At 31.4% G+C, this 15,233-nt stretch overlaps 2 protein-coding genes across 2 annotated transcripts; both read right to left on the reverse strand.

Annotated features, from left to right (window-relative positions):
• Positions 1–5,130: 5,130 nt before the first annotated feature.
• LOC131854746 (malate dehydrogenase, mitochondrial-like) lies at positions 5,131–5,900 on the reverse strand. Its single transcript, XM_059205888.1, has 2 exons — positions 5,878–5,900; positions 5,131–5,770 (listed from the first exon to the last, which is right to left on the reverse strand). Exons 1-2 carry the CDS (start codon positions 5,898–5,900, stop codon positions 5,131–5,133), a joined length of 663 nt encoding a protein of 220 aa, XP_059061871.1.
• Positions 5,901–6,277: 377 nt separating this feature from the next.
• On the reverse strand, positions 6,278–13,024 carry LOC131854806 (uncharacterized). Its single transcript, XM_059205968.1, has 12 exons — positions 12,602–13,024; positions 12,493–12,525; positions 12,343–12,408; positions 11,658–12,061; positions 11,150–11,290; positions 10,337–10,463; positions 9,844–9,930; positions 9,387–9,444; positions 9,011–9,118; positions 7,998–8,198; positions 7,341–7,616; positions 6,278–7,177 (listed from the first exon to the last, which is right to left on the reverse strand). Exons 1-11 carry the CDS (start codon positions 12,677–12,679, stop codon positions 7,345–7,347), a joined length of 1,575 nt encoding a protein of 524 aa, XP_059061951.1. The 5' UTR covers positions 12,680–13,024; the 3' UTR covers positions 6,278–7,177; positions 7,341–7,344.
• Positions 13,025–15,233: the final 2,209 nt, after the last annotated feature.

Here is a 15,233-nt window from a genome sequence, read left to right on the forward strand (position 1 = left end):
TATAAGACTTTTCAAAGAAATAACGAAAAGGTTAGTCGACATCACAGAAGATCGAAGAGCTGGCAGCTACCTTGGACAAAGAATTAATCTTGCTATTCAAAGAGGGAACGCTGCCAGTATCTTCGGAACGTTGCCTAAAGGGACCCCTTTTAATAATATATTTTAGTCATCATATTTTTTTTAAGCTTTTTAATTTTAGGTGCTTAGTTGTGCAATTAGGTTATGTAAATACTAGTAATAAATCTTAAAATTAGATATTTCAAAGCTACATTATTCTACAGTAACATAGACTAAATATTACGGGACAAAGTGTAACATTGCAACATGACGATATCATTGGTCTATCGGTTTAGGACTCCGCTTTGTTTCCGATAATCGAGGGTTCTATTCCTTGATTGACGCTAAAATTAAATGATAATAGATGACTTTGTTCTCATTCTACCTTGATAAAACTACATGTATATATCTATCCAGTCAATGACTATTGATGTAATATTCCATTATGCAACTTAATTACGTTACAATTAAGCAGCAATAATGATTAGCTACGACTATAAATTGTATTATTGGTTTGGATAGTCGGCTCCCAGGGGCGCCATTAGCGGTTAATTTATTGCTTTTCGTAAAGCGTAATGGCAATTTGGGATATATAATATCTACTTTTAATCTAAGACGTAGATACTTATAACGCTGCATATATATGATATGTACAGTGCATATATATCTAGTGTGAGTACTAGCTAACCACTGACTTGTTTTTTAGGTATCTTTGCAAATATTATACCTCATTCAAAAAACGTACGTTAAAAACATTTTCTATATCACTGATTGGAAACTTAATATCTGATTACTGTACTATGTTTATGTTGGATATTGTAAGAGATAACTATCTACAGAACGCAGTACAACACCGCAAAAATTAAAATAAAGCCATCAGCAATTCTAGACGTTTTAGAATGGTCTAGCTGTTAGCAAGTAAAGCGGTGTATTCGGCGTTTGTTGATCAATAAAGTATGAGTATGATTGTTTGTATCGGTCTGATGTGAATTGTCGTTATTATATATTTATTATTATTCTCTTACTTGCACCTGTGAATTCAACAATGTTATATGTCTGCAACGAAATTATTACAAATCGCATTCATAAATCTTCGTAAGCGTTTTACCCGTTACTTATTGGCAATCAAATAACGATAAATAAGATTTTTACAATTTGAATATGCCAAAGCATCGACAAGTTCAAGTTGAATTTAGGAACACATGTTGGTGCTAAGTTTAAGTATGGGTAAGGAGTGATCAATCACTAACAATGGCAGAACGTAGCGGTACCCAAGGGGAAAAAAGTTGAACGGGTGTAGCTGATTTATCGGTGTAGTTAGAATTATCGCCATTTGCAATTCTTGCCGCGGCGAGTTTAGCAAACAACTTGGCGAGATAACGACCTGTGGGCGGGCGGGTGTTCGGAAACTTGCACACATTCTTTCTACCGCTTGATCTCTTGTTTTCTGGCGTTAACATTATATATGGGAGATAATTATATACTATAACAATTCTGTTGCTGGCAGCTATACAGCATTCCTTTTATAAATATTGCATAATTTTGGATATGTTTTTTATATGTCACTTTTGACTACTTCTTTGCTAAATCTCTTAGTAATTACACTAATACAATTATTCAGTCAGTTGTCGCGCTACACACATAAATACAATTCATCGTGTAAATATTAATAACTAAATTTTTCGTGTAATTATATACTTATAATGCTAGCGAGTAACGTCGATTGTAGAAATAGCTACGTTGCTACGTCAACGTCTACACATTATTACAAGTTATAAAATATACAATTCAGTTGTCTGTGTAAAAATCTTAATGTAAATTTTTTTTTAAAATTGATATTATTGTTAATATACGTTACGGTCATAGTTTCATTTTATATTTAGGATCTCAGGAGAAAAACAGAAAGATTTTATATCATAAATCTATCTTTAAAGTAGGTAGTAGATACTACTAGGTAAAGTTCATGCAATTTTTTTCTACTATCATAGTTACACATTCAAAAATTTTTTTTTATTTTGGAAAGTAGTACTTTTATATATTATTAGATAAGGTCTAGTACTAGACAATAATTGCACTATGACTTTGTTTTGTCGTAACTTATACCTAATTCACTAAATGATAAGCTTGAAAATATCTAAATATAACATTATTGCTAATAAATTTAAAGACAAAGTTTACATAGGTATGTAATATGTTGACAGAAATATGTTCGACGAAGGCATCGAAACAGATGACACCCCAGGGAACATCGGGTCGTCACGAATGACTTACTTCGCCTTTTCCTTTGCACAATATCTGAAAAGGCTTCAGATGTTTTCAGACAGCCTCTGCAAACACTATACAGACTACTCAACGACTTTAGAAATTACATACTCATTTAACATTTTATTGTTTACTAAATAAATAGCTGATTAAACAGATCGTAATTTAAACATTCTTATAATAACATAACTGTTTTACTTTCATACTTTTACGTAAATATATATCTATAAATGTTTTTTTTTATTGTAACAAATCACAAACTTACACAATACTTTCATAAATAGACAGTTTTACAATAATCAACTTACATTAATGATTAACTGATCTGTGCCATTATACCTATGTGACCTCTAGGAATTCAAAGGTTGTAAGCTATTTCATATTATTCATAGAACAAAACACTGAATTAGACAATTCACGAAATACCTACTATATATAAACCTACTAATTGTCAAACAAATTTCACCTATATCTGATGCTAGTTCTAACACAATCAAATTGTTTATCCTACAATAATAGACACATTGGAGTTACAAGTAGCGCTGCTAACAAAATCACCAGCAGTTTTCACCGTAATAAACGATCCCACTAGCGTAATCAGTGGTCCTTCGATCCTTAGCCCTCCGAAGTTAACGGTGTTAACACCCATCAAGCCGAGGTCGTCAAGACCCGAGACTGGGACATTAAAGTCGACATTACGTCACCGCAACCCGTACTATAGTGATTATCTTAAAACTAACCCTGCCGTTATCCTTATTTGCGACTGCACTGAACTATTTTATATGATGTTAAGGCTTGATTACCTACGACCCTCATTCAATTACAATTATTAAGGTGGAGATACATACTAAGACAAATGCATCAAGCATTTGTCTTATATGTTAGCTTACATAAACTTTTAATAACCACACAAGTAATTCCAATCAATATCTTCAATGTTACGATTTTTATAAGACATACGTGCTATAAATTTTACGTGAAAATCTTCTAAAGCGCAGGTTTTTCTTAAGAGTTTTGCTATAACAAATATTGTAGATATAGTTGTACATATAAATATAGCGGGGGAAAAGGATTTGTTAGTAACGAGGGCAAGTGACAATCTGGGAGCCATCGTTGTTAATTCCTGGTGAATATGCCCCGACAGGCTAACCGACCTGACTTCATGCTCATCATCCTTCCCTATGTGCCGCGCCATCGTATCAGTGTAGGAGGGTCCACGATTCATTTAAAAAAACATTATAGGTATACATAATACTTACTTGCTGTTATCATAGTAGCTATAATAATTTTTGTACATCGATAATTAATCCATTTTATCCAGATTTATTTTTATTACCTATCTGTTACTTTTCAAAACCGGAAATTATTTTACACCCTTTACTTCTCGAGTTATGATGCAAAATGTGAAAACAATATTAGTCGCTTTCTCTTGATTATTCTAATACAGAAGATAAAGGTAAGTGATGATTCCAACGTAATTGTTAGGTTCCATTTAGTAACCATATTGAATCTTAATACCTATATAAATTCCTAATCAAAGTTAATAACCAAACATTTATTTTGAAATTGAAATTATTTTAAAGATATGACATAAATGTGTCTAGATAAGGCAGGTTCCTTTTTTTTTATAAAAAAAAATATTTTTAGTAATAGTAAAATAATTTACTCCTAAAATAAAAAAGGGAAGAAATCTATTGCATAAAATTTTGCAGTGACCGTCTCAAGACAGTAGGTAACGCCGTTCCGAATTAGATGCGGCTCGGATGGCCGCTTTGTGCCCGCACCGTGCCATTCCTCCGATATTGGACTATTATAGCTCACGTCAGCTTCCATTACGACTGTTGCTATTCTATCCAATTTGCCATTGTTTGGAACGTTCAATGGAGCCATTTTAACATTGCAGTAAATACGTTTAGTATGATACTAACAAAGCTGAACAGAAGAACTTAGTTTAGTTGAAAATAGGACTTTATTGAATATTGTGGCTTATAAAATACGTGCTTAGTATGTACTTTATGCAAACAATTGCAATATGTACTTAGTATACTTGTTAAAAGATAGCGAAATCATACCAATACTTGTTTATATAAATACTTATATATACTAGAGGTAGGTTACAATGCATATCATTTTCTTTCGTCGACTTTTATATCGTCTAGCTTGTTAGGTATTGCATATTAATATTTAGCCGGAATGTATAGGTATAGCGATAAACGACACGGATATGTGCTTGGTTTTTTTGATATCATAAGATTAGTAATTTAATATATAGTTTTGCCACTGCTTACTAAATTGTTTATTTCACAGGATATTTATTAACATTACATTCCTTCCTGCAGTGATATATCGTGCACTCGTAAACCATAGATATCGGCCTTTATGCACGTCATAATTTTGAATCACTATCCCCCCCCCCCCCCCCCCAACAGATTTCTTATATATGAGATACCGTATAAAAATATAGTAAGAAAGAACACAACTGCCTATAATACAAATATTAAATCAGTTAATTAAATTTTTTCAGCAACCACTTACTGTTATAGTTTGATCCCCAAGTATATTACTTATAGTGCAACTAAACGTCGGTCTTCGACGAACGACTGTCGCGCCGTACATATTGCTTAACGTGTGGCAAAAATAATTCAGCTACTATGAGTTTACATAAATATATGTACCTAACATATCTAAGCACTTCGCTCAATATAGCACCTGTTGCTATATAAAGCAAAGTGCCCATTCAGGAAGTTATGCTAAAGATAGAAAACATGCTGATTTAACATTTATTAAGATTGTAAACATTATTACAACAAATCACTGTCTCCCTGTGTGTTGCATTACTTGAACATAATTTTCACCTACCTCTATATCATGGTTGAGAGATGCAACTGAAGAATTCAGCATAAAGGATTCATAGTCACTCATAGAAAAATCGCAACATGTTTGAGTTATGCCATAAGGTCCAATAACAGTAGGCCCTGAAAAGTATCTGGTACCAAAATGTGGATTAGCGCTGTAGCAGTGTACAATGTCTTCAGTGCCGTTTATTGCATTCAATATATTGTCTACAAATTCATTAATAGACCAAGCCAAACCAACCACTGATGACCCTCGTCCATATTTGTAATTAACTACTTCGGTGCCAGCTTTTCTCACAAGTCTCGTCAGCATATCAGCTTGGCACGAATCAATGCTATAGTGACATGGCGTCAAATTAGAAAACAGTGGAACTGTAGTCTCTGTAGAATGACCACCAATAACAGGTATTTGTATTTGCCGTGGATTTACTTGAAGAGCATTTGCAGCAAAAGATCTACTTCTGGCACTGTCTATATGTGTAATTCCCATTATTTTGAAAGGATTATAACAATAATATTCGTACAAAAGTGTGCTAGCAAAAGGCACAACTGAATTAATAGGATTGGTAGAAATAGCTAAAAATGCGTTTGGATTTCTAAAGTCAACGCTTACGTAGAAAATAATTATTTTGGTACGTCCTATTTCTCAGGAGTGGTAACCATTGACCAGCAGGGTGCTGTTGAAATGGAAAGATATTCGAACCTGTCCCAATACGAGTGCCACATGCTGGAACGGAGCATTGAACAGTTAAGAAAGGACGTATCAAAAGGACAGAAAATATTAGAATTAGCATAAAATTAATTCATATTTTAGAATGCTTTATGTGTTATCTACTGTACCATTACGTTACTTATACAGGTTTACCTAAACCTGCAGCTTGAAGTTTCCAATAAACTTGCCATACAATTCCTTTAATATAAAATAAATTCAAATTACCAATTTATGAATCTATTTATTTACAAATTATTCAATTTTATTTACAAGACACTTATCAACGATCAAGGATAACTGAATCATATCACAGCGAACAATCAATTCATTTAACATTTTTTTAAACAAAAATTATTATGATCTATACACTAACTTCTAATCAAATAATACCTACTTACATTTAATTTAGAAATAATACTGAACACTTCTTTTGGCTATTATTTTCATGAATATAATTCATTTAAATAAAGTACATTGAAATAATTACTTACTGATAAATCAATTTATAATGTAAGGACAACGAAATTAAGTCATTATTAATTTCACAGTTCTTGGCAAACAGTAAGTAATAGAAGTTAATGAATAATCGACTCTTTCTCAATTTTACTTCGTAATTACAAAAATATTATTAAAGAGATATTAAAATAATTTCATGGTTCAGCATACTCTCATTCATTAACAACATTTGATAAAAAAACATACAAAATAATTGAAATTGAATATTTAACGGATGTATGTATTATTAAAATCATTTGATGGTTTTAAAAGTATTAGAAATTGATATTTTTATAATAATAAACATTGTAACTTAGGAATCTTAAATATTAATTCATTACAAAACATCATTTCATCTACACCCATGAATTACGCAATAACATGGCTACTTCGTTACTTTCGTCAGTCTTTGTTGATTGAAAAATACTAGTAATCATAGAAAAAATATTATTGTAATATTTTTTCTATGCTAAGTAATATTTTTAAGATTAATCCTAAAAACAACATATGCATATGCTGAAATAAAAATACATTCTAAGATTCTTAAAAATCTTTCAAGTCGTGATTTATGTAATATTTCATATAACATTTCAATTAGAAGTAAAAGTCAAACAACATTATACTCGTACTCGTTCATTTATCACATAAATCAGTATGATATTTTACTTTTGTAAAGGGCATCTGACGAAAGCATCTTAAACTATCTACTTTGTATCAAAACTACAACAATCATACTATGTATAAAACACTATATCCACCAAAACATTAGATACAGAGACACAGGCAGATCTTCTATCTGGAACAAAACGAATAGAATTAAAAACTCATCGAACATATAATCTCTCAGGCAATGGTAAAAACATTAATCAATCGCTTTCTCAGGCAATTTTTGCAAACAAAAAATGTCGGAGAATTGAAACTACAAAATAATAGTAATTGAATATGTTACTACCACTTACCACTTCAATCCTCGTTGCTTTTACTAATCTCGCTACCAGAGTCACTGACTGACGTGGAGCGTATACTGATGGACGTCTCCTTGAACTGACTGATGAAGTCCAGAAGCTTCTGAAGGTTTCTCTGCGTCTTAATTTGGTTTGCAAGGAGCTGTCGTTTCTCAGCATTATGATCATTTAAGTTCTCTTTGAGTGACGCTGCTCTAGCTTCTAATTTTCGTAACTCTTCGCATAATTCTATGTTTTTTTCTTGTAAACGTTTTCGTTCCGCAATTTTATCTGAATATATAAAATGAAATATGTGATATACTTTGTACGACATCCTGGGCATAAAAAGGAGTGGTGACAATTTATATTCTTTACTCTAACATTAAGGCAGACATAATAACTGCAAGAGACTTGTAAAGAAAAGAAACAGTAAAATATATGTGATAAATCACAGTGATATTATTTAAATTCCAATAATTTTCTACTTATTAATACCATATTATAAAACGTATCATTTCGTACCAATAAAAATGCACCGGTTAAGTTTACCGCCAATTCTTCTCAACTAAAGAAGCTAGCGGAACTAGACAATAGGTATTTTGATAAAAAAAAAAAATGCGCGCTTATATATTTCAAAAGTGATATATGAATTAACTTCGAACAGGGACAGACCTCGATAGAGCTGCGCGTCGTCGGAATGCAGGGCGTGGTGGGCGTGGTGGGTGTGGTGAGCGTGGTGGTGCGAGCCGACGGAAGCGGGAGTGGCGGCAGGGTCTGGCAACGGAGCCTCGCACGCTGCGCACAGTCCGTCTCCGCAGCCCGTGTGCTGCCACACGCAGCACCCCGCGCACCAAACCAGCAGCGATGGCACGTCTGATCGGTAACAGATAATGCATTATATGTTGGTATATTTTTATATTATACTCAAGAATTTATTTAATACATATAATATAAAATAGTTATATAATAATGTGTTTGCCATTTTTTTTCCTTTGTTGTTACTGTCATGTATGTATTTATTTCCACCACTTCACAATTCCTTTCAGTCATTCTAAAGTTGACTACAAGAAATCTCTGATTTGGGATAAGTCCGCCGTTGTACAACTTATTTTTCAAGATCGTTGCATCCTACTACGTATATTTTACGGTAAATACATTTAAAATAACTAAGTATTTTAAATGTATTTACCGTACAATAGAGGATTACAAATATTTTTTTAACGGTTTACGACGGCGGGACACCAGTGGAGGATGAGAAGAGAACATGAGGTCAGGTCAGTTAGCCCAACATGGAAAATAGCAATTTACCAAAATGGTTTCCAGGTACCTGGTACAAGGTACATTGGTAGCACTGGAGTTAGCCCTCATTACTAACAACCACTTTCCCCCTATAGTCTAGTGTATATACATACGAAATAACTTATTATTATGTTTGTTGTCTATCATATATATGAGTTTTCTTAATAATGATTTGGAGCTTTAAGGCCTTTACAATGAAATGTTACACCTGCTAGGCTAATGGTATGCACAGGATGCTGTTCTTCCTCAGCACTAAAATGTGTACAGTGTGAACATAGACATAGCAAAGTAGAAGTGCGCCTCTCCTATCAAGTAATACACACATATACAGTAAACAGTGTAGTTATATGACAGCATAGATGTAAATAGGTAACTAAATTACTTACCATTTCTTCCACAGCTATTACAAACTTTTTTTGTCGACGAATAAACCGGTTCAACTGAAAGACCTGCCGGCAGAGCAGCAGCCCACAATGGTTTAGCATTACTCCAACCTGTTATAGAGAGCCAAAGAAAAATAAATTTTACTTACACAATACAATTTTTAAACTTCTATTACGTATCTAAATGAATCATTTGAAGATGTAAGATATTATGTTTCATCATATGGAACAGAACTATCTTTGTTTTAATTATTAAATTTCATTAATGATTAACAAATTAAATTATTTAAAGCTGAAAATATATTTGTATAATATGAATTATAATAATTTTCACCAAGGCAAAAACAATATTTAAAGAAAAAATAAATAAATGGCTTGCCTTTATTTTCTGTGGATGATCCTGATGGAGATCCCTCACGAGATGACTTGTTCTGACTCTGCAAAACCATATAACAATATAATCAGTGTAGGTAGGTATATTTGTTTGTATGAAAATCTCTGAATAATATAAAGGAAAATCCATGTTTCCACAGTCTGTTTCTTCACTTACTTTTGCTAAACCATACAGTAAATTTTAGTCCCCATTATTTAGAAAATTTCTACAAATTTCAAGATGGAAGAGTGAGCAGTAAAATTTCAATAAGTATCAATTTTCTAATAAATGGTACTTTTTTTTATTATGGATGAAATTCTACAATGTTATATGTATATGCAATAAGCATTGCAAGTTTATAGATCAATTAATGTTTAATCACTTCTAATGATGTCTCAACATTAACATTGTAAAAATTAAATATTAATAGTAGTTATAAGCTTGTAGTTAACAGACAAATTACCTGTTGTTTTCTTAATTTTGCAGAACGTGTCTGAGGTGGATCATTGTGTGTTTGTAGATAAGGATATTGATTGTATTTCTTTCGTTTCTGTAAAAAGATAATGAGCATAAGGTCAGGTAAGTTAGCCCATGGTTGGTTTCCAGGGAGAACCGCGTGGAGGTAAATTGACTATATATGTTGCTAGCAATGGAGTCATTATTCCATATTACTCACAATGCCCCCACCATGCGTTGTTATTAGTGGTACCATGTGGTTATCAAATATCTGAGTGGCAACAAATTTGTCATTTTTATGTAATTGGAAGGACAAGCTGACGCCCCATCTGTTGGTAAGTGGTAGCCGACGCATAGGTATATAGATACCAGACATGAACAGCACTACAACATAATGGTATATAATCATCATGTGACGCCGTGATACCACTCAAGCATTGCCATTCCTGAGAATGAACATACTCACTATTTCTTATATTTATGTAACAAAATATACTTACAGAGATCATATCAAAATTTCCGTATAAAAAATCATTTCTGTTGGTACTTGTGGTCGACCTTTTGCGCCGTTCATTTCTTTTCTTAAGCAATAATTCCTTTTGTGATGGTGTGACCAAACCTATTAGCCTGAAATATTTATTTTTATTGTTACAATGCACATTGGCTATGTGCTTTCATAACAATTTATACTATAATTAAAATTGCATTGTCAAAAAACCTATAGATATATATATATATATGCATTACATAGAGCTTCTTTACCCTAGATAAGCTTAATGTAAATATTTACACAGACTAATTGAAAATTAATAGTTTATTTATATAAAAATTCTGGGATCAGGTGTGTACTCCAGAAATTATTTATTATTGCAAATGCGAACATAATAAAAGGCTTCCAATATTTTTAGTTGTAATGGTGCTATATACTTATTTATGCACTAGATTCATAGATGAATGATTATCTGTTAAACTCCTAGACCACCATGATGTGCTCTAAAAATTTATCAAACCATCCAACTTTCCACTGGACTAGATTTCTTGTTTGGTACAAACATTTGTATTCATGACTATGATTGTATAGGTCAGAATGTATTTAATATATTATGTATTATGTATTTTAAAAAATATATATTTTAGTATTTATATCAATAATATGGGGATTAAATGGCACTGTGTGAATTGTCGTGGGTTATTACTATTATATAACTCAGTCAAAACAAACCAAAATTATTTATATAGGGATTCTCAATTGTATTAAAAATTATTATGTTAGTGTTATTTAAATTTCTTCTAAACAAGAACCAGATTATTACCTCATAAATATCTCCTGAGACACATGTTCCCCTGCTTCAGGAAGTGGTGGAGGTGATGGTGTCGGTGAAAGTTCTACTCCTGGTGAGGAATCTGAGTCAGATCTATGATCTTGCCATTCATTGTCATGAATCTTAGTTCCGCTGGAATTCAAATACACATATATGATTATTATAATAATTACTCTTAAGACTCTGTATCTATTGAGTTCATTGGTATTTAATAATTTAGATTTATAATATGTATATATAATTACTTATTTTGTATTAAATATATTTTACAAATTATCAATGCCATCAGCGGAATTTGAATTATTTTGAGTTATATTAATAAAATGTTACTGTAAATCTAAAACAGTTCAATTTCGATGCTAAGGTCAGCTTATGCAGTATTTTATCATTTTATTATTTATTTCCTAATAATATTTTAATATTGTTTACAATAGAAAGTCTATTGTATAATATTATTGGACTATACTTACTGTTATTATATTCAATCAATTATACTTACATAAAGGCTTGCTTCACCTTGTTCAGAGCATTAGCAAAATTATTTCTACTATCAATTGTGTTAGGCAATTGTGAATAGTTTCTATACTTTTCCTTCTCATCACTCTCACTCTGGTTGGAATTTTCTTTTTCATTTGATAATTTCAATTCACTATCTGAATCAGATAAATTTTCTTTTCCATTGTCTGCATGATTCTCACTAGCTATATGTATTTCATTGAGTACAGACGGCTTAAGTAAGGAGGCAGAGTTAGATCTGTTCCTGTTACGATATTGCATTTGGTGATCCCGTAACTGCTGAGCTACATAGTGATTATCATTCTCGATGTTAATCTGTTTATTTCTTGCCTTTAAACGTTGTTGATACAATTCTAACTCTCTGCGTAGCCTTTCAACTACTAGTTTCTGTAATTGTAATTTTATTACAATAAATTTAAATATAATATTTAAACTTTTTTACCCTTACACATTGTTAATTAAACTTTGATTTTTTTCTATAATCTATTCTTTATTTCATCAATTTAAAAATTAACTCTTCTCATTATATTGTATGGGTTAATAAACAGACATGAAGGTAGAATGCCAGTATTTAAGAAATGATGGATGTACTATTTTAATTTTTAACCATCATCAAGATCTCATAATTTAATCTCCAAGCAATATTTGTGTAATAAAATAAATAATACCTGTTTTTTTCCAATAACAATAATTTCTTTTTCGGCTTCTTTAACTTTTGATTTTATATGTGTATTCTGAAAATTAAAATAATATTCGATTATGAGAAAATGCAATATCATTTATGATTCATGTTATGAACAAAATAAAAATTATCATACGTTTTCATCTTCTTGAAGACGCGCGATCCAGACCTGAAGTAAACAATCACATAATTAAGTGAGATTCTATATTTTACAAACAAATATTTTTAATAACAAAGCAACAAACCTGATGTACTCGTATCGCATTTTTCAAATCTAATTGTGTTCTGCGAATATCTTCCTTTATTTCATTAGACACTTCCATTGCTTTTTTATGTCTCACTTTTAATAATTTGTTTATTTTTAATTAATTCCTAACTCACAACTCTACTTTTTATACAATAGAAGTAATAGATGATATGCATAATCAAAGAAACAACTGTTTCAAGATTCATGAACAGTCGTACACTGAAAAGGAAGCGTTAGCTAAAAACACTTTACAAAAGTTATATTTGACAATTTAATTATATAACTACGATCTAAACATTTAACAATAACATTAAACTAAGAGTAGCTTTTGACTTCTATATTCCAAATCTATTTTGAATTAATTGTTTTCCTTTAAAATCTCTAAAAATACTTAATTATAAATTTTTGTGTATGAACTGTCTATATTATGTAGACGAATATAAAAGACTGAGATAGTAGTATATTTCTATTGCATTCATGGCGAAATGTTTCGATGATTGGCGAAGACAGTAGAATACGTTTCGTTATAAGCAGTATTAGATACCTTAAAAACATCTACACATGGTTTTAAAATTAGTAGCTATATGAGTAGCGATCACTTCATTATTATAATTCCGCTTAGAGATTATATAATAAATATCAGTCTCATTTTGAAAAAATAAATTACTAACTAATCTGACTCTCTTTACTCATATGTACCAATGTGTAATACATTGGTACTTCTGTGTTTTGAAGACTGCTAATACTATTGAGTTCTTATTATAGTTTCTGTTTTTCATTTAAGTTCAGCAAAATAATTTATAGTCTATCTTGTTGGTAAACCTTTAATTCTTACACATTGCATAATATTATATTTATTATTCTACAGCAGTATCTAACATTTACAAATTTTAGAACAGTCAGACATTTTGGAGATTAGCACGCACATTAGGTATGTAACAAAAACAAATTTCTAATAATCATTGTTTGTGTCTTATTATACAAACAAGTCCTCAGATACCTGCAAATTTTTTTTCATATATTTTACATGTACAAAAAGTAATCAGTTAATGTCATTTTTTTTGTTTTTTATTTTGAACATGTCACCATTGGTATTGCAAACTTATCGTAACAATTATTAAAATTAATCAACACAATTAAATAATTACCAACTGAGAAGGATTTATTTATTAAATTACTTTTATCAACGCACACAAACACAGCGCAATCTCAGTTGTAGGGGCATGTAGTATGTTTTGAATAGTGCCCACATCAAATTTGTTGACTTTTTGGAGTTAATGGTATTTAAAACTATTGTTTTAAAGACAGTAAATAATATACATACCTTCATTACAGTTTTCCCCAAAGGAGTAATCATACGCATTATTGTCGTGGTAAACTCAATATTTCTGCGCCTCTAGTGAATAAATTGCGAATTACCTATATCTTAGATATCTACGTACCTAATTGTAAAACAATTATTTTTTAGTTTATTATGTGTATATATTTAATGTGACTTTACAGTAGGCATCTATCTAATACGCACCACCTAGTATCTACATACTAATATCTTATGTTCTAATACCTAGATGATGTGTCAGTATCAAGAAGTTGGTAGAGGCACGTGGAGCAAGTGTACGCACTTAAGGTTTGAAGTATCATATTATAAAATATTTGAAGTTAACTGGAACAAAACAAGGTTTATTATATAAAATATTTAATAATCTACCACTTAAACGCAAAATAAATAATTATCATTTACACAATTTTTTTGGAAATCAACAAAATCAAAACTGTTTAAATGCGTACACTTACCCAAGGGTAAGTATAGGGGTAACTTTGCGCAGTAGTTCAGGTAAGTGTACGCAACATGTAACATACAGTAAATAGAGTCAGACTCATACGATAAACCAGAAAATAGACTTCCTCAACTTAATACTACATCAGTTCAAATATTTCCTTTTCAAAGTTATTGTATTATTCATGCCATCAGCTCTTTCAGATGCTGCATTGGATCCAGTGTTCATTCGGTGGAAATATGTATTTTTCTCCATACAGTGGGCAAAAGAATTCCTACTCATCATTATATTTATTTTCAGATCAAGTCGTATCTTCTTTTTTAGCAATTTATTCTTCCTCTTGTTTTTTTCTTTTTTCCAATTCTACTTTATAAGGACTTACAGTATCAATGATTGACTTTTTACCTTTCTTTCGCCGATTTTGAATCACTGTCATCCATCCAAGAAATGCCTAAGTTGGCCTTAGGTATTGCTTGGATGGATGACAGTCGTATATATTCATTCCTAGACGAAGGTACACTCATTATTGCGGATGCCACACTATCGTTTGCTACCAACCTCCGAAATTATTAATCTTTTGACAGCTTCTAGCTGTTCCTCTGTGACAACACTTCTATCCGGTATCTTTCTTTTATAATCTTGAGGCATTTTTTATGTACAATTAAACTCTGAAATAACAAATTGCATCATAAATACAAAGCCAAAGCGGAGCGAGGTGAGGTGCGCTTACCGGACATGCGTGCGCATACGCATGCCCCAAACCATCAAAATAAAATTTAACCAGAACTGAGCAATATTACGTAAGCATCATCACCAAAACATTAAACACGGCTTATATTACATAATATGTAT

This window comes from Achroia grisella, unplaced genomic scaffold, assembly GCF_030625045.1.
Source record: "Achroia grisella isolate CSIRO2021 unplaced genomic scaffold, CSIRO_AGI_Agris_v1 utg1245, whole genome shotgun sequence".
Classification (NCBI taxonomy): domain Eukaryota; kingdom Metazoa; phylum Arthropoda; class Insecta; order Lepidoptera; family Pyralidae; genus Achroia; species Achroia grisella.